Source organism: Macaca nemestrina, chromosome 6, assembly GCF_043159975.1.
Source record: "Macaca nemestrina isolate mMacNem1 chromosome 6, mMacNem.hap1, whole genome shotgun sequence".
NCBI lineage: Eukaryota > Metazoa > Chordata > Mammalia > Primates > Cercopithecidae > Macaca > Macaca nemestrina.
This window is the reverse complement of record NC_092130.1, coordinates 98513429-98540533: the sequence shown is the minus strand read 5'-3', so window position 1 is coordinate 98540533 and position 27105 is coordinate 98513429. Positions and strand designations below refer to the sequence as shown.

The 27105-nt window shown below is 36.7% G+C and overlaps 1 protein-coding gene across 3 annotated transcripts in view; it reads left to right on the top strand.

Annotated features, from left to right (window-relative positions):
• LOC105475099 (secretory carrier membrane protein 1) overlaps positions 1 to 27105 on the top strand; it is a 121229-nt gene that overhangs the window by 58515 nt on the left and 35609 nt on the right. For all 3 annotated transcript variants that reach the window (XM_071098783.1, XM_024790777.2, XM_011730099.3), the window contains 2 exons: positions 144 to 272; positions 4737 to 4896. In XM_071098783.1, the coding sequence (XP_070954884.1) occupies positions 144 to 272; positions 4737 to 4896 (289 nt within the window). The remainder of the gene's footprint in view (positions 1 to 143; positions 273 to 4736; positions 4897 to 27105) is intronic.

The following is a 27105-nucleotide window of genomic DNA, read 5'->3' as shown; positions in this document are numbered from 1 at the left end:
CTAGGAATACAGAGATATGGTACTACAGTTTTTCTAAACTTTTATTAAAATAATGGAGTTTTTCTTTATTGTGAAACAAAAAATAAGAATATCACATTTGTTATAATATAAATAACCTTTTCTTTTTTAAAAAAAATTCACAGGTAGAAAAAATAATTGGCCACCTCTTCCTAGCAATTTTCCTGTTGGACCTTGTTTCTATCAGGATTTTTCTGTAGACATTCCTGTAGAATTCCAAAAGACAGTAAAGCTTATGTACTACTTGTGGATGTGTGAGTATACAACAATTTATATCTTTGCTTAGAATTTATATTTTTATTGTCAAAATCCACTTTTTATTTCAAGGATAATATAGCAAACCAGTCTTCTTTTTCTGTAGATAAAGCTTAATAATCACGATTTCAGAGTGAAACATAACATATTTAGGTACTTCAGAATTGTACTATATGTGACAATGTAAGTCCTTGGCTGAGAAAAACCTGTATATTGAGAACTGGCATTCTTTTGAGGAAAATACAACTTCTCTGTCATGTGGGTAAAATTTTGTAAGTTCTTTTTCCTTGAAAGATGTTATCTAGGCATGATTTGCTTGGAAAAAATAATTTATACTAATTTTATGCAGAGGAAAGTCATTTAAAAGAGTTCTGTTAAATATAGGTGTTACAGCTATTTTTAAAAAGGCATAAATTACATAAACTAATTGTTCTTTTTATAGCTTTGAGTACAGTTTACTTTTTGTTTTCATTTGAGATACTTTTATTATTGAAAAAGCTTAATTAATATGGGACATTTTGTTGAACAGAACATTAGAATATACATTTGGGGCTCTGATGCACACATCACTTTGAGTATAATAACTCATGGAATACTAAAACAAAATGTCAAGCGGTTAACAGTTTTACTGTGTGTGCACAGACCTCCCACTTACTCTCAGTTTCATTTTTATTCCAAACAGTAGTCTCAGCCTCATTTTGATATCATGTCAGAAGGGGAGGTAGCTATTGAGGGTTCTCACATGCACAACATCTGGGTTAATGGATAATTTGTAGGGTACATTCTTGATGGAGAATTTGTTTTTACTTTATGATTAATGAGACTACCGCCCCTACCTTAATGGATGAGATAATTTTCCTCCAAATCTTTTAGGAGCATTCTTCATGTATGTCAAGTTGTTTTGGAATATGAGAAGTGATTCCTAATGGATAGTCTATTTTTAACTCTTCGTTTTTAGTATTTTTTGAGATATTCTTGATCTAATATCTTTTGCTGAATCCTCAGTGTCAGTAGTATATATTTTTAATATTAAATGATTCCATGTATTATGTACATGCTGACCAACTCTTATTTAATCAGTATAATATAGGCATTTATATTTTATATATGTTTATTTTTTAAAATGGGCAGAAATTGTCCTAGCATTTTATTTATTTATTTATTTATTTTGAGACAGTCTTGCTCTGTCACCTAGGCTGGAGTGCAATTGCACCATCTTGGCTCACTGCAACCTCTGCCTCCTGGGTTCAGGTGATTCTCGTGCCTCAGCCTCCTGAGTAGCTGGGACTACAGGCACATGCCACCATGCCTGGCCAATTTTTGTGTTTTTAGTAGAGATGGGTGTCACCATGTTGCCCAGGCTGGTCTCAAACTCCTGGCCTCAAGCAGCACGCCCACCTTGGCCTCCCAAAATGCTGGGATTACGGGCATGAGCCACCATATCCAGCCAGCCTAGCATTTTACATGTATGTTCTTTGACCTAGTGAAAAAAATATAAAAATATATTTTTTGAGATGGGGTCTTGCTGTGCTGCCCAGGCTGGACTTGAACTCCTGGCTCAAGGGATACTCCTACTCCAGTCTCCTGAGTAGCTAGAACTAGGAAAATATTTTTTGGTGGAGGAAATGGGTGTTGGAAGAAAATTATACAAGGAATTTAGTAAATAGAGATTAAATGGGAGAGATGGTTAATTTTAACTAAATGATTAATTATCAATGCCGATTGTTTCAGAATAGATCTGTTTTGTCTTAGAAATATATCACCTTCTGAGTGTCACAGAAATAACGTAGTTGACTGTATTTTTCTCCAGCCTTGTTCAGTTGGCATGTCTGTCAACTGTATTCAAAGGGCTTACGATTCTAGTTAGGGTTCTGTTTTGAAGAAGCAGATTCCCTGGAACAAAGTAAGATCTATTACCAGCTTAGTAATGTGCCTACATTTTATAGAATATTGCCTGTTTTAATAAATTATTTTTAGAACATATTAACCTCTTGATTTGGGGGTTGACTAATGCTTTCACACTGTAATAATAATTACAATGAGAGCTAATATTTATTGAGGATTTACTTTGTGTCAGGCACAGTGCTAATCACTTTATATATATTATCTTACTATATTAAATCCTAACCACACCTCGAAGGAAGTACTATATTATTTGGTTTTATAGATAGGAAAACTAAAGCTTAGAGAATTTGAGTAACTTGTTCAACATTACATAAATAAGGAAGGAGGTGTATAGCTTGACTGTAGAGCTCAGAGTCTAGATTTCCAGCTTCTGCCACTTACAAAGAACAAAGAACCAAAATGAAGAGGTAATTTACATTTTAAGCTGAATGTGAAGAAGATATGCTTTCAAAGCTACTTTATTTGAAGCAAATAATTTAAACTATAAATGAACTGAAGCAAATAGAAATATTGTGAAATGAATTTCCACCTCTTTGAGTGTACTCTTGAATTAAAAAGGAAAAATAAAAACAAGCCATCTACATTAAAGACCATTTGGTGAAGATAATATACTGTTATAAAGCTATTTACATTAGGCATCTATATTGTAATTCAGAACTTACCAAGAAGAATATTATAATGTTGCAAATTTAGATCAACTAATACCAGATTTGAGTGCTTAATGAAGCAAACTGAAATTTTATGTGAAGGAGAGTTGTTCAACTTGTAAATCACATAAACAAAATGGCCCAAAGATTTCTTTAGTGTTCTGCCTACTCTTGGAGTCTACCAGCATTGATTCATCACTCACTCAAATTGGATTGAAATTAGCAGTATAGAAACATATATTTTACATTTACCTTACCTTTCTATATGTTTTTTGAACTCTGCAAAAGTGGACAGATTGTTCAGTAATTAGCCTTGGACATTTTAGTCTTTGTTGGGATATAAGTAAATGATTTATTGATCATGTTTCATAGAAAACATTTAGAAAAACATTTTTATTACACAAAATTAGATTGATATTTTCATTTATACTTGGAAGAATTTTCATGAACTTTAAAGCATAATTATACATATATTTTATCTTTCTTTCAGTGGATTAGGAAATAACCTAATTTGAAAATTAACATTTAGTTAGAATGTTCTTCAGGTCTAAAACTTTTTGAGGCAGCTGGATGCTATTTAATGCTGCCTAGTAATAAATTTCTATTTTATAATCTTTTCAATTCTGTTTTTAAGATCTTAACCACCCTTATTTTGAGGCCAAGGGTTTTGAGTAAATTTATTATGAGCAAACATTCCTGAGAGTTAAAAATTCTAATGGGACTAGAGTAATGAGTGAGAGTGTCTCTTTTGTGATAGAATTGAATGGAATTTTAAAGTTAGAAAAGCTGAAAAATTGAAGCTTACAGAGGTTAAACGATTGGCTTAATCTAAGAGCTTTTTTTTTTTTTAAGCTCTAGAGCTTGTTTACCTATCTGGTGGGTTAGGTAAGAGCAAATTTAGGCATCCCAGAATGTGTATATATCTGTTTTATTAATTTATTTGATTTGTAAAGAAATCTTAAAGTTTGAGATTTAAAAAAACTAGATCCAATACGTTTTCCCAATTGTTAATTGTAATTCAAGAGTTGGCGTATTTTTGTTGATTTTATAATTAACATCTAACATTCTTTTAACTTATGTAAGAATGTACTTACTATAATAAGTTCAGCCTGTGAATAAATTTTTTAAAAATCCTTTGAAACAGTTATTAATTACAGTGGGTCAAAGTAGTTCTTTAGGATCATGGTATAATTAGGTGTTACTCAGATTTTTTTGTTTTTGGTCTGTCAGGGAAAGTAATTATTAACAGCATATGATGAATTTGTCAACATCTATTTGTGTTAACCAAAAGAAAAGCCTGCCACAGTAACTAAAATGCATCATGTAGTGTGGGGGAATGAAGAGGGGACTTAATAAATTTAATCCTCTACCAAAACGCAAGTTTCTTTTCAGGATTTTACAAATGGACAGCTCTATGAAGATGAATGAATAATCGTTATGCATTGACTATACAGTCACTAGAAATTGCTACTGTATTAGTATTTTTAGTCCAGTTTTTAGTCTGCAGCGCCATTCTGTAAAGATACAGTTTTTCCTCCTAAGTCCTGCGTCTTTTCCTGGCAGGCACTGCGTTTTTTCTTGGGCTTCAGATCAAGAGACATCGTATGTTTCCTTTTTGGGAAGAAGCCCTTAAGGTAGTGTGCCTCTGGTTTAGCTACGTCATTGTGAGGAGGCGAGGGCCAACAGAATTTTTGCCAAACATTACATGTATTAAGACTTGCTTTCCTGTGTATACTCTGTTTTCAAATCAAATACATAAGATATAGCAGTGTTTTGAAAAATATAAATGGAAACATGGGGTAGAAGACATTTGCTCTTAGGAAGTATTTTTTTATTTACAGTTTTTTGTTGGATGAGTTCATAAATTGAATGTAAACATTTCTTTTTCTATTTTGTTTTCTGATTCCACAGTCCATGCAGTAACACTGTTTCTAAATATCTTCGGATGCTTGGCTTGGTTTTGTGTTGATTCTGCAAGAGCGGTTGATTTTGGATTGAGTATCCTGTGGTTCTTGCTTTTTACTCCTTGTTCATTCGTCTGTTGGTACAGACCACTTTATGGAGCTTTCAGGTAAAATGTGTGTACTTTAAAATACACTCTTTAAAACCTGTGAAGTAAATAATTCGTAGTACACGTTAAAGGGAAAATTGACGCATTTTCATTAAAAAATTCTTGTATTGTTGTATAACATACATTCAGGAAAGTTCAATATAGCATGCCTGTGTATTTATTGGATTTTGTAAGTCATAAAATTCCATTTTTTTCTCCCATTTGACAAAAAGACCAAACTTGATGGGAAAATAAGAACGGTCTTAGAAGTCAGTATTTGTAAAATATTCTCTTCCATATGTTATACTTTAAGGAAAATTTTGCTCTTTGCCCACCCCACCCCCACCTTCAAAATCCCAATTGGTGCTTACAGTTTTAATTTTTAAATTAACCTAGGAAAGGTAAATATACATGCATTATTTAAAACGAGCCATTTGTACCTAACAAATTGGATTATTTTCTTTATAGATTCATTTTAGGTTTTTTCAAAGGCAGCAACATTTCGAAGACCATTTATGCTACTAGGTTAAGTATGATGCTTTACATAGTATATTTTAATCAGTGGTTAGGGTTAACATTTCCTAAGTGCATGTTCTATGGGATATTAATAGGTGCTGGGAAAAAAAAGAGCTCATAAGCTTAGTAAATTTGGAAACAGCTGGATAATATGGTTAAGCAAGTGTCTTCATTTCAGGATTTCTTACACTCTTTAAGTACCTAGTATGATTTGTGCTTTATGACTTGACCATGCAACCATTATTTGTTGAACTCTTGCTTTAAGAAGTATTGGGAAATACTGATGGAAATGATAGTCCTATAAGGGTTCATATATTTAATAGTTTTTTAACTCATTTTTATTTGAGTAAACTCATTTGTGAATAACAAACCCTTTCAACTCTCATGAATAAGGAGTAACATTACTAGGATATATGCTTGTGTTGTTTAAAGATACATTAGGGAAATTAGAGGGCCACATTTAAGTGTTCAATATATTTTTCCATTGCAACCTAAAATCTCTTTAGTTAACCAGAATGTGTAACACACACACACACACACACACACACACACACACACACACACACACACACACACACACACACACAGTTAGAAACCCAGATCTGTAAACAGATGGGGGAAAACCAGAAGAGAACAGGAGATGGGAGAACATTAGGGAATTTGGAGAGAAAAGGTGTCAGACAATGAAGAAGTAAATTATTACTTAGATATGGCATAAAGAGAAGAAATGATGAGAGGAGGAGTGAAGGGAAGAAATGGGAGAAGGGAAAGGAGAAAAGAACCTTTGGATACATTAAAATATGGGAGATTGGTTGCCAAGGAACAGAAAGAGCTTCTCCTGTAGACATGGGTTGCAGAGGAATGAAAGGGACGTATTTACTCCTTGCATGATCTGAGTTATTGCTGTTATTTTCTTCATTATCTAAGCGTGGCTCACAAGGCTTTTTCTATTTATTTTTGACGTCTAACCTCTGCCTAATGACCTCCATCACATTACCAATATGTTACCGATCTGTGATGATGCTGGCTGGTAGGAGTGAGGATATCTTTATGAAACTTTTTTTAAAAAGTGACCTGAGACTAGGGAATTTGGATTTTAAACCTTCTGTGATTTATGTAGCCAAAATAAATGACTAAAAGCCAACTTTCTGCCTTTTATTTCCTGAAGTCACTTGGTATTTTTTGTTTTCCCCCATTTTGGCAGTTGAAATAAAAATACTCAATTGAACATTTTTACTTCTGGCATTATTGATCCCTAGGCTGAGTTCTTGTTGCATCTCAGTCTTTTAGAGTATATAAATATATATTAATAATCTGGTTTTCACTGTGCAGAGTAGAACTGAGAGGAATACTTTTTTTTTTTTTTTTTTGAGACGGAGTTTCGCTCTTGTTGCCCAGGCTGGAGTGCAGTGGCTTGACCTCGGCTCACTGCACCTTTGCCTCCTGGGTTCAAGCAGTTCTCCTGCCTCAGCCTCCCAGGTAGCTGGGATTACAGGCGTGCACCACCATGCCTGGCTACTTTTGTAATTTTAGTAGAGACGGGGTTTAACCTTTTTGGTCAGGCTGGTCTTGAACTCCTGACCTCAGGTGATCCGCCCACCTCGGCCTCCACCCACATCGGCCCCTGCAAAGTGCTGGGATTACCGACATGAGCCACTGTGCCCAACCCCGAGCGGAATACTTTTTGTGGGGAAAGATGAATTAAAGTATTTATAATAATTAATATACCTTCCTGTTATGTATCTCTGGCATTTCCTTATATCGATATATTTACAGGACTTTGTTCTCCATAAGGTAATCTCATTGTAAAAATCTGAAGGAAAATTATATAGTGAAATTTCAAATGTATGTGTTTTTTAAAGTTAAGTTTATTAGGTATCAGGACATGAAGTTGTCATTTTGTTATTTATGTAGTTTACAAAATTGTAACTTGGGGCTGGGTGTGGTGGCTCATGTCTGTAATCCCAGCACTTTGGGAGGCAGAGGCTGGCGGATCACATGAGGTCAGGCGTTCGAGACCAGCCTGGCCAACATGGCGAAACCCCATCTCTACTAAAAATACAAAAAATTAGCTGAGTGTGATGGCATGTGCCTGTAATCCCAGCTTGAGGCAGGAGAATCCCAGGGAGGCAGAGGTTGCAGTGAGCCAAGATCATGCCACTGCACTCCAGCCTGGGCGACAGAGTGAGATACTCTCTCAAAAAAAAAAAAAAAAAAAAGAAAACAAAAAAAAAAACCCCAACTTGGTCCTGAATTTTGTACTTCCACAAATCACTAGTCTTTGTGCAAATACATCAAAATACTAGGTAATTATTAACAAGGCAGCATTATTGTTGAATGTTGTTGAGTAACTATTAGAAACAGACTGAGAATGAATATTTGCATAGTGCTTGGTGATCCTGGCTTCCCCACTTAAAAAGCTGTGTGGTTCTGAGCACATGCAGTAAAACTCAGAGCCTCAGTTTGTTAGGTTTAAATGAGGGATGTTTGTAGAGTTGAAAGGAGGATTAGAGATAATGTATGCAAGTTTTGCATTATAGATGGTGAATAAATGGTAGTTGTAATTAATTTTTAACTTTTTTTGGACCCTCTTAGATTTTAGCATTTACATTTTATGATCTATAAGTGAACTGTGATTTGTTATAGATTATATTTTATAGAGCCATTATTTGTAGCTTTGAAGACAATTTTCAAAATAGTACTTTCTCCCACTTTTTAATTATGATATATTTAACGCATACCAAAGAATACTTGAAACACAAGTTAAAAGGCATAATAATGAGTCATCTACGAACTGTGAGCCCACTGGTCAATTTAAAGAAATGAAACATTATCAATACTGCTGAAGCACTGGTATGTTTCCATTTCCCTGCTCCATAGGTAGTCATTAGGTTGAATTTTGATAATCTTTGTCATTCTCTAGCTATAATTTTAGTTTTATCATATGTGTTTGGACCCCCAAACCTTTTTTTAGCTTGTAGAGAATATTTTTAAAAGTATTTTAATGTTTATAAAAGTGATACATCTTTGTATACAGGTTATTTTATATACAGTTTTAAGTAACTGTACAAAGATTTTTTTTGGTAAAATAATGACCCCATTTTAATCATTTTCTACCAACAGTTCTTGCCCCTGACTTATGTGGGCATTTACCTTTATATTGTAAATAATGATCATATACTGCCATTCCTTGGTTTTGTTTAAGTAGCCTTATTAGGATATATTGTACATACTATAAAATTCATCCACTCTTATGGAAAAATTAAATGATTTCTTTTTTCTTTTTTTTTTTTTTTAACTTTAAGTTCTGGGATACATGTGCAGAACGTGCATGTCTGTTACGTAGGTGTACATGTGCCATGGTGGTTTGCTGCACCTGTCAACCCATCATTTAGGTTTTAAGCCCCATGCACATTAGGTATTTGTCCTAATGCTCTCCCTCCCCTTGCCCCCCACCCCCTGACAGGCCCTAGTTTGTGATGTTCACCTCCCTGTGTCCATGTCTTCTCATTGTTCAACTCCCATTTACGAGTGAGAACATGAGGTGTTTGGTTTTCTGTTCCTGTGTTAGTCTGCTGAGAATGATGACTTCCAGCTTCATCCATGTCCCTGCGAAGGACATGAACTCATTTCTTTTTTACGGCTGCGTAGTATTCCATGGTATATATGTGCTACATTTTCTTTATCCAGTCTATCATTGATGGGCATTTGGGTTGGTTCCAAGTTTTTGCTGTTGTGAATAGTGCTGCAGTAAACATATGTTTGTATGTGTCTTTATGGCAGAATGATTTATATTCCTTTGGTTATATACCCAGTAATAGAATTGCTGGTCAAATGGTATTTGTCATTCTAGATCCTTCAGGAATCACCACACTGTCTTCCACAATGGTTGAATTAATTTACACTCCCACCAACAGTGTTAAAGCGTTCCTATTTCTCCATAGCCTTGCCAGCATCTGTTGTTTCCTGACTTTTTAATAATTACCATTTTAACTGGCATGAGATAGATAGTATCTCATTGTGGTTTTAATTTGCATTTCTCTAATGACCAGTGATGATGGCTTTTTTTCATGTTGGCTGCATAAATTTATTTTGAGAAGTGTCTATTCATATCCTTCACCCAATTCAGTGATTTTTAAGTACATTAATCGAGTTGCACAGTCATTACTACAATCAGTTTTAGAACTTTTCTATCTTTCCCAAAATTTTCCTGGATTCATTTGCACACAATTCTCATTCCTTCCCCCTAGCTCCAGGAAACCACTGATCTGTTGCCTGTGTCTAAAAATTTCTCTTTTCTGAGCATTTCATGTAAACGGAATCATAGAACAGTCTTGCTGTTTTCTTTTACTTAATGTTTTTGAGGTTTATTTGGGCTGCAAAATGTGTTAGTAATTCATTTCTTTTTAATTGTTAGTTTTCCATTGTATTGCTACATTACATTTTATTTATGCATTCACCAGTTAATGGACATTTGGGTTTTTTCAACTTTTGGGTTTTTGGATAATACCATGAATATGCATGTGTCTTAGTTCATTTATGTTGCTCCAAAGGAACACCTGAGGCTGGGTAATTTAGAGATTTGCTTGGCTTATGGTTCTGCAGAGTGTACAAGAACCATGGCCCCAGCATTTGCTTCTAGTGAGGCCCTCAGATTGTTTCTCCTTGTGGTAGAAAGCAAACGGGAGCAGATGTGAGCAGAGATCACATGGCGAGAAAGAAGAACCCAGTTGGGGGAGAGGTGCCAGCCTCTTTTTAATAGCCAGCTCTTTTGGAAACTAGTAGAGAACTTAATCCTTATCGTGAGGACTGCACCAGGCCATTCATGAGGGATCTACCCTCATAACACAAACACCTCCTGCTAGGCCCCACTTCCAACATTGGGGATCAGATTTCAGTGTGAGGTTTGGGGGGTCAAATATCCAAGCTGTAACAGCATGTACAAGTCTGTCTATGGTCAGATATTCATTTCTCTTGATTATATTTTTAAGAGTTACCATAACAATATTCCTAGAAGTAGCCTTACTGGGATGAAACTTTTTTTTTTTTAAACATGTCTAAATTTTTAAGAAACTGCCAAGCTGTTTTCTAAAGTGGCTGTGCCATTTCACATTCCCATCAGCATTTCTAAAGTGGCTGTGCCATTTCACATTCCCATCAACAATGTCTGAAGGTTCTAGTTTCTCTGTATCCTCACTAACACTCATCTTTTGTCTTTTGATTATTGCCATTTTAGTGGGTATGTAGTAGTAGTATCTTATTGTGGCTTTAATTTGCATTTCCCTAGTTACTGATGAAGTTTGAGCACCTTTTTATTTGCTTATTAGACACATGTGTCTTTTTTGGTGAAATGTTTGTTCAAGTTATCTATTTTAAAAATTTGGTTGTTGACTTCTTACTACTAAGTTTATTTTTAAAATATATTTTGTTGTAAGAGTTCTGTATTGGGGATAGAAGTTGTTTTGTTTTCTTGCTTAACAATTTGCAGATATTTTATCCCAGTGTGTGGCTTCTTAGTGGTGCCTTAAGCACAAAAACATTCAATTTTAAGGGTCTGATATATTAATTTTTTTTGGTCTTGTCCTGTTACTATCATGTCTAAGATCCTTTTGCATAACCCATGGCCATAAAGATTTTCTCTTATATTTTCTTCTAGATGTTTGTGGTTTATCTCTTGTGTTTAGGTGTGTAATACATTTTGAATTAATGTTTGTTTATTGTATATGATTATTGATCTTTATTTTGTGTGAAGGTCTAAATGCATCTTTTTGCTATGGGTATCCAAATATTCCTCCACTATTTGTTAAAAAGACTATATTTTGTAAATTATCTTTTTGTACTTTTGTTGAAAAATCACTTGGCCATATATGGATAGGTCTATTTTTATACTTTTCCCATTGAATTCTTTGGACACTTTTCTTGCAAAGCTATTGACCAGTGATGTAGAATTTATTTTTGGACTCAATTCTGATATGTTGAACTATATACCTGTCTTTATACCAATATGCCTTTCTTGACTAATGTTGCTTTATAATGAATCAGTCTTTTGACTGTCTTCTTTTTCAGAATTGTTTTGGCTATTCAGAGTCCTTTGCATTTTATTTAGATTTTGGACTCAGCCTGTTTCTACAAAAAATAAAAAATTAAAATAAAACCCTGCTGTGATTTTGATAAGGATTGCGTTAACATTGTAAGCCTGTTTGGGGAGAATAACAGCATTGATTTTGTGAATATGGATTTTTCTCCATTTATTTAGATTTTTATAATTTCTCTCAGCCATGTTCTTCAGTTTTAATTGCACAAATCTTACACTTCTGTTATTAAATTTGTTACTCAGTATTTTATCCTTTTTATGTTATTTTAGGTGGAATTATTTTAATTTCCTCTTTGGATTGTTTGTTGCTCGTAGTTAGAAATAAAGTTGTCTTTCATATATTGATCTTGTATCATTCTACCTTGGTAACCACCTTCACTAATTCTAGTAGCTTGTGTGTGTACACGTGCTGGTGCACATGCATGCTCAGGTTCCTTGGGATTCCATATACATTATGACAATGTCTTCTGCAAATAAAAATGTTTGCTTGTTCCTTCCAAAGTAGTTATCTTTAAACAATCCACCTTCATTTTTCCTCCTTTTGCTTTATTAAACTGGCTACAGCTTCTAGGATAGTGAGAATAGAAGTACAAAGAGTAACATCCATGCCTTATTCCCAATTTTAAGAGAAAGCATTCACCATTAAGGATGATATTGACTGTAGGGTTTTTTTTGTAGATACCCTTTGTTGATCTGAGGAACTTCTCTTCTGTTTCCAGTTTGTTGAGAGGTTTTTTTTTTTTTTTTTAAATCATGAATAGTGTTGGATTTTTCCAGATGCTTTTTCTGTTGCCATGATCTCTGGAGATAATTATGTGATCTTTGTCCTCTTACTCTGTTAATATGGTGAGTTACATTGATTGACTTTTGTAAACCAACCCTGCATTTCTGGCATACTTTCCACTTGGTCATTTTGAGTTCCTTCTGGGAGTTGCAGTGAGGGTGCCAATTTTTATGATTTGCCCTACCTTGGTTGAAATACGTTGCCAAGAGAGTTGTGGGGAATGAGAGCAGTTCTAATCAAGAATGCCACAGACTCATGCTGTTCTTACCAGAGTTCAGTAGTTTCCATGAATAGATGTTTCTCAGTTTGTTATGTTGTGTGCCTTTGGTCAGAATACTGAAATGGTTGTTTGAGTTTGATCCATATTTATGGTATTTTGAGAAGCGGATTTGTTGACTTCCTCATTCTGTCATGCTGGAAGTGAATTTCCATTTCTTGATTTTTAAGTTTTAGTTGTCTTCTACTCATTTGCTGCTATGGAGAATAAAGCTTCAGCTTTTCTAAAGCTTGTGTTGTCCCTTTTCCCCAACACACATACTTCCTTTCTCCCCACAGTCCTTCTGTTACATGTAACAATGATTTTAGGTTAGACTAGTATTTGGAGTTCTTTATTTATTACTATGTAAATAGTATTTACAACTACACTTTCTAGTATATTGTGATTATTTTTTTTGTACAGTTGTATTGCTACAGTAGATAATTGCCTTATTTACTCTGTTGCTTCATTTTACACACATACACACTCCTTCCTTCCCTTCTGATTCTTTCCATATTTTCTGGCAAAATTGAAAAACTTTGGTTCATCCTTTCTGTTTATATAACCAGAAAAAGATATTTTTTTTTCCCCAAAGCAAAATCTCAAACTCTTCATGAGGAAAGGTAATATTCTTTCTATAACTACCAGAAGAAGCTAGTGCTTATCAGATTCTCTTGCATGTACATATAATATATACTGCTTTAGAGTCTACAAATCATGTTCAGTACTTTGTATTATTTAATCTTTACGGTCTTTTGGGCAAATTATTAGGAACTGAGGTTTTAACCCAGATCTTCAGACTAGAAGCTTAGGATGTTATGTTCTTTTCTACTTTATTATATTTACATTATCATTTAGTTTGCAGTGAATCCAGGTACATCAGTGATTTCCACACAATAAGTTAACTTACTCTGGAATATTTACTAACAGTGTTTGTTTCTTGACTAGCTCTGTAACCAATGTAGTTAGTATTTGTTATAAAGTTCTCTGCCCACTGAGTGTTGAGAATGTGGAGAAGATAAATAGCTTGTTAACTTTGTATGCAGCTTATTTCCTAATACTTTTTCTAAGGACTCTTGGGGCCTTCCTTTCAGAGAGCTTAAGTTCCTCCCTTTTCTAACAGCATACCATGTGAAGCAGATTTCTTCATTTTCAACCAGAACAACGTATTGTATAACAGATTGAGTGCAGATACAGATTTAAGAAACCATATAGATATAACGTTGCTAGAAATTTTAAAACTCTGAAATTAACACTCCTGCATGCACTTGAAAGAATATATAACCTGCCATTATTGGGTAAAATGTTCTAAAATGCTTCAAAATGTTCAAAATGTTTTTGTACTTTTTTTTTTTTTTTTTTAACCATTTTGTAAAATGTTCAAAATGCTTTTGCAGACCGAACTATAGGTTGCCAACCAAAAAATCTATTTTATATATGAAGTTGACATCTATATATTTAGTTGACAGTCTCTTTTAATTAATGTGCTTATGCCAATTATATTTAATATAATTACTGATCTCCTTGGATTAAAATCTGTCATTTTACCATCTATTTTCTGTTTATTACAACTATTCTTTGTTTCTTTTCCTTTCTTTTCGCCTTTTTTTTTTGGATCAGTTGAGTATCTGTTAATGACTCTGTCTTCTCCCCTATTTCATCGTTATTTATATCTCTTAAAAATGTTTTTTAGTGTGCCCTAGTTTTTACAATATATGTCTCTAACTAATCATAGTCTGTATTCAAATAATATTACTCTGCTTCATGTGTTCTGTAAAGACCTCCCAGCAGAGCACTCTCAGTTCCCCCCTCCCAACCTTAATACAATTTTTTTTTTCTTTTTAAATTTTTTTATTTTTAATTTTTGTGAGTACATAGCAAGTATATATATTTATTGGGTACATGAGATACTTTGACACAGGCATGCAAGGTGTAATAATCACATCATGGAAAATGGGATATTCATCCCCTCAAGCATGCATCCTTTGTGTTACAAAAAATCCAATTATACTGTTTTAGTTATTTTAAAACACATAACTAAATTGTTATTGACTATAGTTGCCCTGTTGTGCTATCAGATTCTAATTTTTTTCTATTTTTTAACCTGTTAACCATCCCCACTTCTCTCCAACCCCGCTGCTACCCTTCCAGCGTCTAGCAACCATCCTTCTATTCTCTATCTCCAGGAGTTTAATTGTTTTGATTTTTAGCTGTCACAAATAAGCGAGAACATGCAAAGTTTGCCTTTCAGTGCCAGACTTACTTCACTTAACATAATGACCTCTAGTGCCATCCATGTTATTGCAAATGACTGAATCTTATTCTTTTTCATGCCTGAATAGTACTCCATTGTGTATGTGTACCACATTTTTTTTTTCTTTATCCATTCTTCTGTTGATGCACACTAGGGTTGCTTCCAAATCTGGGCTATTGTCCACAGGGCTGCAACAAACATGGGAATCTCTTTGATACACTGATTTTCTTTCTTTTTCTTTTTTTTTCTTATACCTCTTTGCCATTTATACGTCTTCTTTTTTTTATTATTATTATTATACATTAAGTTCTAGGGTACATGTGCCTAACGTGCAGGTTTGTTATATATGTATACTTGTGCCATGTTGGTGTGCTGCACCCATCAACTCGTCATTTACATCAGGTATAACTCCCAATGCAATCCCTCCCCCCTCCCCCCTCCCCATGATAGGCCCCGGTGTGTGATGTTCCCCTTCCCGAGTCCAAGTGATCTAATTGTTCAGTTCCCACCTATGAGTGAGAACATGTGGTGTTTGGTTTTCTGTTCTTGCAATAGTTTGCTGAGAATGATGGTTTCCAGCTGCATCCATGTCCCTACAAAGGACACAAACTCATCCTTTTTTTATGGCTGCATAGTATTCCATGGTGTATATGTGCCACATTTTCTTAATCCAGTCTGTCACTGATGGACATTTGGGTTGATTCCAAGTCTTTGCTATTGTGAATAGTGCCACAATGAACATACATGTGCATATGTCTTTATAGCAGCATAATTTATAATCCTTTGGGTATATATCCAGTAATGGGATGGCTAGGTCATATGGTACTTCTAGTTCTAGATCCTTGAGGAATCGCCATACTGTTTTCCATAATGGTTGAACTAGTTTACAATCCCACCAACAGTGTAAAAGTGTTCCTATTTCTCCACATCCTCTCCAGCACCTGTTGTTTCCTGACTTTTTAATGATCGCCATTCTAACTGGTGTGAGATGGTATCTCATTGTGGTTTTGATTTGCATTACTCTGATGGCCAGTGATGATGAGCATTTTTTCATGTGTCTGTTGGCTGTATGAATGTCTTCTTTTGAAAAATGTCTGTTCATATCCTTTGCCCACTTTTTGATGGGGTTGTTTGTTTTTTTCTTGTAAATTTGTTTGAGTTCTTTGTAGATTCTGGATATTAGCCCTTTGTCAGATGAGTAGATTGCAAAAATTTTCTCCCATTCTGTAGGTTGCCTGTTCACTCTGATGGTAGTTTCTTTTGCTGTGCAGAAGTTCTTTAGTTTAATTAGATCCCATTTGTCAATTTTGGCTTTTGCTGCCGTTGCTTTTGGTGTTTTAGACATGAAGTCCTTGCCCATGCCTATGTCCTGAATGGTATTACCTAGGTTTTCTTCTAGGGTTTTTATGGTTTTAGGTCTAATATTTCAGTCTCTAATCCATCTTGAATTAATTTTCGTATAAGGAGTAAGGAAAGGATCCAGTTTCAGCTTTCTACTTATGGCTACCCAATTTTCCCAGCACCATTTATTAAATAGAGAATCCTTTCCCCACTTCTTGTTTTTGTCAGGTTTGTCAAAGATCAGATGGCTGTAGATGTGTGGTATTATTTCTGAGGACTCTGTTCTGTTCCATTGGCCTATATCTCTGTTTTGGTACCAGTACCATGCTGTTTTGGTTACTGTAGCCTTGTAGTACAGTTTGAAGTCAGGTAGCGTGATGCCTCCAGCTTTGTTCTTTTGACTTAGGATTGTCTTGGCAGTGCGGGCTCTTTTTTGGTTCCATATGAACTTTAAAGCAGTTTTTTCCAATTCTGTGAAGAGAGTCATTGGTAGCTTGATGGGGATGGCATTGAATCTATAAATTACCTTGGGCAGTATGGCCATTTTCACGATATTGATTCTTCCTATCCATGAGCATGGTATGTTCTTCCATTTGTTTGTGTCCTCTTTTATTTCACTGAGCAGTGGTTTGTAGTTCTCCTTGAAGAGGTCTTTTACATCCCTTGTTAAGTTGGATTCCTAGGAATTTTATTCTCTTTGAAGCAGTTGTGAATGGAAGTTCTTTCATGATTTGGCTCTCTGTTTGTCTGTTACTGGTGTATAAGAATGCTTGTGATTTTTGCACATTAATTTTGTATCCTGAGACTTTGCTGAAGTTTCTTATCAGTTTAAGGAGATTTTGGGCTGAGACAATGGGGTTTTCTAAATATACAATCATGTCATCTGCAAACAGGGACAATTTGACTTCTTCTTTTCCTAACTGAATACCCTTTATTTCTTTCTCTTGCCTGATTGTCCTGGCCAGAACTTCCAACACTATGTTGAACAGGAGTGGTGACAGAGGGCATCCCTGTCTTGTGCCAGTTTTCAAAGGGAATTTTTCCAGTTTTTGCCCATTTAGTATGATATTGGCTGTGGGTTTGTCATAAATAGCTCTTATTATTTTGAGATATGTTCCATCAATACCGAATTTATTGAGCGTTTTTAGCATGAAGTGCTGTTGAATTTTGTCAAAGGCCTTTTCTGCATCTATTGAGATAATCATGTGGTTTTTGTCTTTGATTCTGTTTATATGCTGGATTACGTTTATTGATTTGTGTATGTTGAACCAGCCTTGCATCCCAGGGATGAATCCAACTTGATCATGGTGAATAAGCTTTTTGATGTGCTGCTGGATCTGGTTTGCCAGTATTTTATTGAGGATTTTTGCATCGATGTTCATCAGGGATATTGGTCTAAAATTCTCTTTTTTTGTTGTGTCTCTGCCAGGCTTTGGTATCAAGATGATGTTGGCCTCATAAAATGAGTTAGGGAGGATTCCCTCTTTTTCTATTGATTGGAATAGTTTCAGAAGGAATGGTACCAGCTCCTCCTTGTACCTCTGGTAGAATTCAGCTGTGAATCCATCTGGTCCTGGACTTTTTTTGGTTGGTAGGCTATTAATTATTGCCTCAATTTCAGAGCCTACTATTGGTCTATTCAGGGATTCAGCTTCTTCCTGGTTTAGTCTTGGGAGAGTGTAAGTGTCCAGGAAATTATCCATTTCTTCTAGATTTTCTAGTTTATTTGCGTAGAGGTGTTTATAGTATTCTCTGATGGTAGTTTGTATTTCTGTGAGGTCGGTGCTGATATCCCCTTTATCATTTTTTATTGCGTCTATTTGATTCTTCTCTTTTCTTTATTAGTCTTGCTAGCGGTCTATCAATTTTGTTGATCTTTTCAAAAAACCAACTCCTGGATTCATTGATTTTTTGGAGGGTTTTTTGTGTCTCTATCTCCTTCAGTTCTGCTCTGATCTTAGTTATTTCTTGCCGTCTGCTAGCTTTTGAATGTGTTTGCTCTTGCTTCTCTAGTTCTTTTAATTGTGATTTTAGAGTGTCAATTTTAGATCTTTCCAGCTTTCTCTAGTGGGCATTTAGTGCTATAAATTTCCCTCTACACACTGCTTTAAATGTGTCCCAGAGATTCTGGTATGTTGTATCTTTGTTCTCATTGGTTTCAAAAAACATCTTTATTTCTGCCTTCATTTCATTATGTACCCAGTAGTCATTCAGGAGCAGGTTATTCAGTTTCCATGTAGTTGAGCGGTTTTGATTGAGTTTCTTAGTCCTGAGTTCTAGTTTGATTGCACTGTGGTCTGAGAGATAGTTTGTTATAATTTCTGTTCTTGTACATTTGCTGAGGAGTGCTTTACTTCCAATTATGTGGTCAATTTTGGAATAAGTGTGATGTGGTGCTGAGAAGAATGTATATTCTGTTGATTTGGGGTGGAGAGTTCTGTAGATGTCTATTAGGTCTGCTTGCTGCAGAGATGAGTTCAATTCCTGGATATCCTTGTTAACTTTCTGTCTCGTTGATCTGTCTAATGTTGACAGTGGAGTGTTGAAGTCTCCCATTATTATTGTATGGGAGTCTTAAGTCTCTTTGTAAGTCTCTAAGGACTTGCTTTATGAATCTGGGTGCTCCTGTATTGGGTGCATATATATTTAGGATAGTTAGCTCTTCCTGTTGAATTGATCCCTTTACCATTATGTAATGGCCTTCTTTGTCTCTTTTGATCTTTGATGGTTTAAAGTCTGTTTTATCAGAGACTAGTATTGCAACCCCTGGGTTTTTTTGTTCTCCATTTGCTTGGTAGATCTTCCTCCATCCCTTTATTTTGAGCCTATGTATGTCTCTGCATGTGAGATGGGTCTTCTGAATACAGCAAACTGAAGGGTCTTGACTCTTTATCCAGTTTGCCAGTCTATGTCTTTTAATTGGAGCATTTAGTCCATTGACATTTAAGGTTAATATTGTTATGTGTGAACTTGATCCTGCCATTAGGATATTAGCTGGTTATTTTGCTCGTTAGTTTATGCAGTTTCTTCCTAGCCTCGATGGTCTTTACATTTTGGCATGTTTTTGCAATGGCTGGTACTGGTTGTTCCTTTCCATGTTTAGTGCTTCCTTCAGGGTCTCTTGTAAGGCAGGCCTGGTGGTGACAAAATCTCTAAGCATTTGCTTATCTGTAAAGGATTTTATTTCTCCTTCACTTATGAAACTTAGTTTGGCTGGATATGAAATTCTGGGTTTAAAATTCTTTTCCTTAAGAATGTTGAATATTGGCCCCCACTCTCTTCTGGCTTGTAGAGTTTCTGCCGTGAGATCTGCTGTTAGTCTGATGGGCTTCCCTTTGTGTGTAACCCGACCTTTCTCTCCGGCTGCCCTTAAGATTTTTTCCTTCATTTCAACTTTGGTGAATCTGGCAGTTATGTGTCTTGGAGTTGCTCTTCTCAAGGAGGATCCTTGTGGCGTTCTCTGTATTTCCTGAATTTGAATGTTGGCCTGCCCTACTAGGTTGGGGAAATTCTTCTGGATGATATGCTGAAGAGTGTTTTCCAACTTGGTTCCATTTTCCCCCTCACTTTCAGGCACCCCAATCAGATGTAGATTTGGTCTTTTTACATAATCCCATACTTCTTGCAGGCTTTGTTCGTTTCTTTTTAGATTTCTCTTCTCGCTTCATTTCATTCATTTGATCCTCAATCGCTGATACTCTTTCTTCCAGTTGATCGAGTCGGTTACTGAGGCTTGTGCATTTGTCACGTATTTCTTGTGTCATGGTTTTCATCTCTGTCAGTTCGTTTATGGCCTTCTCTGCGTTAATTATTCTAGTTATCAATTCTCCACTCTTTTTTCAAGATTTTTAGTTTCTTTGCGCTGGGTACATAATTCCTTCTTTAGCTCTGAGAAATTTGATGGACTGAAGCCTTCTTCTCTCATCTCGTCAAAGTCATTCTCCATCCAGCTTTGATCCGTTGCTGGTGATGAGCTGCCTTCCTTGGCAGGGGGAGATGCGCTCTTATTTTTTGAATTTCCAGCTTTTCTGCTCTGCTTTTTCCCCATCTTTGTGGTTTTATCTGCCTCTGGTCTTTGATGATGGTGACGTACTGATGGGGTTTTGGTGTGGGTGTCCTTCCTGTTTGTTAGTTGTCCTTCTAACAGTCAGGACCCTCAGCTGTAGGTCTGTTGGAGATTGCTTGAGGTCCACTCCAGACCCTGTTTGCCTGGGTATCAGCAGCAGAGGCTGCAGAAGATAGAATATTGCTGAACAGCTAGTGTTGCTGTCTGATTCTTGCTTTGGAAGCTTCCTCTCAGGGGTATACTCCACTGTGTGAGGTGTGGGGTGTAGGTCTGCCCCTTGTGGGGGATGTCTTCCAGTTAGGCTACTCAGGGGTCAGGGACCCACTTGAGCAGGCAGTCTGTCCGTTCTCAGATCTCAACCTCCGCGTTGGGAGATCCACTGCTCTCTTCAAAGCTGTCAGACAGAGTCGTTTGCGTCTGGAGAGGTTTCTGCTGCTTTTTTTTTTTTTGTTGTTGTTGTTGTTGTTTAGCTGTGCCCTGTCCCCAGAGGTGGAGTCTACAGAGACAGGCAGGCCTTCTTGAGCTGCTGTGAGCTCCACCCAGTTCGAGCTTCCCTGCGGCTTTGTTTACCTACTTAAGCCTCAGCAATGGCGGGCGCCCCTCCCCCAGCCTCACTGCTGCCTCGCGGTTAGATCGCAAACTGCTGTGCTAGCAATGAGGGAGGCTCCGTGGGCGTGGGACCCTCCCAGCCAGGTGTGGGATATAATCTCCTGGTGTGCCTGTTTGCTAAGATCCTTGGTAAAGTGCAGTATTGGGGTGGGAGTTACCTGATTTTCCAGGTGTTGTGTGTCTCAGTTCCCCTGGCTAGGAAAAGGGATTCCCTTCCCCCTTGCGCTTCCCAGGTGAGGCTATGCCTCGCCCTGCTTCAGCTCTCGCTGGTCAGGCTGCAGCAGCTGACCAGCACCGATTGTCCCGCACTTCCTAGTGAGATGAACCCAGTACCTCAGTTGAAAATGCAGAAATCACCTGTCTTTTGTGTCACTGTGCTGGGATCTGGAGACTGGAGCTGTTCCTATTCAGCCATCCTGCTCCGCCCCCCTACAATTTTTAAATGTATTTTATTTTTATATATGCTAGAAACACACAGAACATTACCTTAAAAAAATTTTTTAAATTGTAATGGGTACATAGTAGGTGTGTATATTTATAGGATATATGAGATATTTTGATACAGGCATGCATTGTGTAATAATTACACTATGGAAAATGGGGTGGTCATCCCCTCAAGCATTTATCCTTTGTGTTATAATTTAGTTATACTTTTTTAGTTATTTTAAAATCTACAATTATTTTGACTATAGTCACCCTGTTGTGCTGTCAAATACAAAGTTATTCATTCTTTCTAATAATTTTTGTATTAATTAACCATCTTTACCTCTCCGGTGTCCTGGCTTCTGCCCACTACCCTTCCCACCCTCTGGTCACCATCCTTCTTCTGTCTCCATGTGTCACTACTTTTGCTTTAGATTTTAATTTTAATTTGCTTTTAATTTTAAAAGAATTAAAATAAGGAAAAATGAATTTTACATTGGCCTTTATTAATACCATTTCAGCACTTTTCATTTGTGTGTGTGGGTGTGTATGTGGAAATCCATGTTTTTGTATCATATAATCTTTTTGCCAGAAAATTTTTCTTTAGTATTTTTGATAGGACAGGTCTGCTGATAATCAGTTCTCTGATTTTTGTCTGAAAAAGAGTTTATTTTTCATTCATCTTTGAGAGATATTATCAATAAGTATAATATGGGTTCACAGGTGTTTTTATTGTTTTTACTTTCTTTCGCACTTTAAACACATCATTTTCATCCGTTCTGGCTTGCAAAGTTTCTGGCTAGAAGTCTGCTATAATTCTTATCCTTGTTCTTCTGTATTTAGTGTGTCTTGTTTTCTCTGGCTGTCTTCAATATTTTTTCTGTATTTCTTGTTTTGGGCTGTTTCAATATGATGTGTTAAGTACATGTGTGTGATGTGTGTTATGTATATGTGTGTGTTTCTGTTTATCCTTAGTGTTGTCTAATGTTCTTGGATCTGTGGTTTAGAGTCTTCATTAATTTTGGAAAATTCTTAGTTATTCATTGTCTCTTTATATATTTCTTTTGTAACTTCTTTATCATCTCTTTCTGTAATTTTTATTACATATGTGTCAGACTTTTTGATACCGCCCCACGTCTCTTAGATGTTCTATTCTTTGTTTATTTCCATTTTTTTTACTTTTACATTTCAGTATATATAATTTCTATTTTCAATTTCACTGATTCTTTCCCACCCTCAGTTTTGCTGAGTATATTGGTGAGCTTCTCAAAGGTACTCGTCGTCTCTGTTATGATATTTTTCATTTCTATCATATCCATTTGGTAATTTCCTATATCATATGTATATGTATATGCTAAGATGCCCCATCTCTTCATGCATGTTGGCCTTCTTTTTGACTAGAGTCTAACAACATATTAGTCAGTTATTTTAAGTTTCTTGTCTGATGATGCCAACACCTTAGTTATATGTGAATATGGTTTTCTTGATTGCTTTGTCTCAACATACTTGACAATGTCTTTTTTTTTCTTGTTTCTTTTTATGCCTCATAATTTCTTGTTAAAAACTAGACATCTTTTGAAGACAGTAGAGACTGAGATAAATAGGTGTTGTGCCTTAAGTAGGAGGTAAGATAGGATAGCAAAGCCCATCCTCCTCAGGGCACAGCTGAAGACTCACTGGACATGGCTTTTCTGTTGCACTAGGCTTTTAGTGTATGGGTGGTGTGCTGGTGTTGGGGGGCAGGTGTCAGGTAATTCAGTCAGAAATTGATCTGGGTTTGGGTTTTTGCTCGCCATGACTGCCCTCAGTACCTCAGAGACTTCAAATTCCTTTGTTGTTATCTTATGTTTAGGGTGAGGCCTGCTTTTCCAGACGCTTTTTCTTGGTGTTTGTTCCATTAGCTTCAGGTTTCTCCTTTGTGCCTGCCCCTCAGAGAGGGCTTCTCTTCACACGCTCTTCACCCAGGAGTAGAGTGCTGTTACTTATTACTTTATACTTGGAGCATGGTGGGCATATTGGGGAGATATTCATGTTCTGGTTCAGCTTCAGCCTGAGGCAGGCTGTGTCTCTGGAGTGGAGAGATCTGCTTTTCTCAGTGATCCTGCCCCACCACTGCCTAAGGTCTCTATAATAGATATATTCCTGTCCCACCTTCAGGGTTAGAGGATTTTTTTTCCTGTGCCCTTTCTCCAGCTGCAGTGGGTCTTTAGCTGTGTCCTGAGGAAGATGGGCTTTGCTATCCCATTTTACCTCCCACTTAAGGCTTTTGTTTGGAAGAGATAAAGGTGAGTTTTGGTGGCTGCTGTTTGCCGCCCCCAGACCTGTACCCTGAATGAGGCTGGCCTCCTGTCTTTTTTCTGAGTGCCTGGTGAGATCTGTGGAGAAGAGCCTGTGAGTGGGTGATGATACCCATGTAGCTTTGGCTTCTGGGGGTTCTGTATTCTCTTTCCAACCAACCTTTAGTCTTACAGCAATTCATCACAGGCTTCAGCTGAATTCTTTCTTGCTTGTCTGTTCCAGGTAAACAAGTGCTAGTCTTTTATCTCTCTTTGAGTTATTTTTGGGGTTGTTTGCCCTTTGATGGGTGTTAAGTACAGCTGTGATTTTGCCGATGAATGTTTGTTGTTGTGAGAGGAACAGTGGTCTTTTCCACTTTTCTACATCCTAAGCTGAAGCCTTCCCCTACTACATCTGAGAGATACAGGAAAGTTGGTTCTTAGACACAGATACATTTACTTGGTCCTCCTCTTCTTCCTCCTCCTCCTCCCTTCTTCTTTCTTCCTTCCTTCTCCTCCGCCTTCAGAAGTTTGAAAAGCACTTTAGTTTTTGTTTTTACAATCTACAAAGTTTTTAAAAAAATTTTTAACATTTTGTTTTTACATCTATGAGCTTTTCTTTTTAAAAGTAAACCTGTTTGTAAAGATAATCCTCTTGTGCTATATGGCATCATTTGTACTTGAGAGTAAATCACTACTGTCAAATATCTCCTTAAAAACTGAGATGTGGAAGGAGGTGTTAGCTTCCAGTTTGAAAATCCCTGTTACTGTTAAAATATTTGAGGTTTGTAATAAATACAAAAATAACATAGTAATAAGATTACCTTTTTAAAAAATACCTTTTGATGAATCAGTTCTGGATTCTGTATTTATTCTGTTAGCTGGCTATTTTGTACACATGTGATTTTAAAAGGAAATATGGATAAACAGTAGCATTATTCTAGAACAGCAAAAGTAGGTATGTAAGAAACATTTATGTATGGTGTATCTAAGAGTAGTTTACAGGTAGAACAGAGCAGAATGAAACATGTTTACTTATTTTATACATATGTAAATATAAGTAATACACATAGTGTTGACTTAAATCCTGAGACCTATAAATATAGAAAAGGAGAGCTTTATTTCTTACAAAGGACTACAGCCTGCAGGCTTATTAACATGACCTACAGTATAAAGTTGTTTTTTATTTTTTATTATACTTTAAGTTCTAGGGTACATGTGTACAATGTGCAGGTTTGATACATAGGTATACATGTGCCCTGTTGGTTTGCTGCACCCATCAACTCATCATTTACATTAGGTATTTCTCCTAATGCTATCCCTCCTCCAGCCCCCCACCCCCTGACAGGCATTGGTGTGTGATGTTCCCTGCCCTGTGTCCAGGGGTTCTCATTGTTCAGTTCCCACCTGTGAGAGAGAACATATGGTGTTTGGTTTTCTGTCTTTGTGATAGTTTTCTGAGAATAATGGTTTCCAGCTGCATCCATGTCCCTGCAAAGGACATGAACTCATCCTTTTTTTATGGCTGCATAGTATTCCATGGTGCATATGTGCCACATTTTCTTTTTATTTATTTATTGTTATTATTATACTTTAAGTTCTAGGGTACATGTGCATAACGTGCAGGTTTGTTACATATGTATACTTGTGCTATGTTGGTGTGCTGTACCCATCAACTCATCAGCACCCATCAACTCGTCATTTACATCAGGTAAAACTCAGAATGCAATCCCTCCCCCTTCCCCACTCCCCATAATAGGCCCCGGTGTGTGATGTTCCCCTTCCCCAGTCCAAATGATCTCATTGTTCAGTTCCCACCTATGAGTGAGAACATGTGGTGTTTGGTTTTCTGTTCTTGCGATAGTTTGCTGAATGTGCCACATTTTCTTAATCCAGTCTATCATTGATGGACATTTGGGTGTGTTCCAAGTCTTTACTATTGTGAATAGTGCCACAATAAACATACGAGTGCATGTGTCTTTATAGTAGCATGATTTATAATCCTCTGGGTATACACTCAGTAAGGGATCACTGGGTCAAATGGTATTTCTGGATCTAGATCCTTGAGGAATTGCCACACTGTCTTCCACAATGGTTGAACTAATTTACACTCCCATCAACAGTATAAAAGTGTTCTTATTTCTCCACATCCTCTCCAGCATCTGTTGTTTCCTGACTTTTGAATGATTGCCATTCTAACTGGTGTCAGATGGTATCTCATTATGGTTTTGATTTGCATTTCTCTGATGACCATTGATGAGCATTTTTTTCATGTGTCTGTTGGCTGCATAAATGTCTTCTTTTGAGAAGTGTCTGTTCATATCCTTTGCCCACTTTTTGATGGGGTTGTTTTTTTCTTGTGAATTTGTTTGAGATTTTTGTAGATTCTGGATATTAGCCCTTTGTTAGATTGGTAAATGGCAAAACTTTTCTCCCATTCTGTAGGTTGCCTGGTAGTTTCTTTTGCTGTGCAGAAGCTCTTTAGTTTAATGAGATCCCATTTGTCTATTTTGGCTTTCATTGCTACTGCTGTTGGTGTTTTAGTCATGAAGTCCTTGCCCATGCCTATGTCCTGAATTACCTAGGTTTTCTTCTAGGGTTTTTATAATTTTAGGTCTAACATTTAAGTCTTTAATCCCTCTCGAATTAATTTTTGTAGAAGTTGTAAGGAAGGGATCCAGTTTCAACTTTCTACATATGGCTAGCCAGTTTTCCCAGCACCATTTTTTTTTTTTTTTTTTTTTTTTTTTTGAGACGGAGTCTGGCTCTGTCGCCCAGGCTGGAGTGCAGTGGCGCGATCTCGGCTCACTGCAAGCTCCGCCTCCCAGGTTCATGCCATTCTCCTGCCTCAGCCTCCCGAGTAGCTGGGACTACAGGCGCCCACAACCGCGCCCGGCTAATTTTTTTGTATTTTTAGTAGAGACGGGGTTTCACCGTGGTCTCGATCTCCTGACCTTGTGATCCGCCCGCCTCGGCCTCCCAAAGTGCTGGGATTACAGGCGTGAGCCACCGCGCCCGGCCAGCCCAGCACCATTTTTTAAATAGGGAATCCTTTCCCCATTTCTTGTTTTTGTCAGGTTTGTCAAAGATCAGGTGGTTGTAGATGTGTGGTGTTATTTCTGAGACCTCTGTTCTGTTCCATTGGTCTGTGTATCTGTTTTGGTATCAGTACCATGCTGTTTTGGTTACTGTAGCCTTGTAGTATAGTTTGAAGTCAGGTAGCATGATGCCTCCAGCTTTGTTCTTTTGACTTAGGATTGTCTTGGCAACGCGGGCCCTTTTTTGGTTGCATATGAACTTTACAGTAGCTTTTTCCAATTCTGTGAAGAGTCATTGGTAGCTTGATGGGGATGGCATTGAATCTATACATTACCTTTTCTTCCTATCCATGAGCATGGAATGTTCTTCCATTTGTTTGTGCCCTCTTTTATTTCGTTGAGCAGTGGTTTGTAGTTCTCCTTGAAGAGGTCCTTCACATCCCTTGTAAGTTGGATTCCTAGGTATTTTATTCTCTTTGTAGCAGTTGTGAATGGGAGTTCACTCATTATTTGGCTCTCTGTCTGTTATTGGTGTAGAGGAATGCCTGTGATTTTTGCACCTTGATTTTGTAT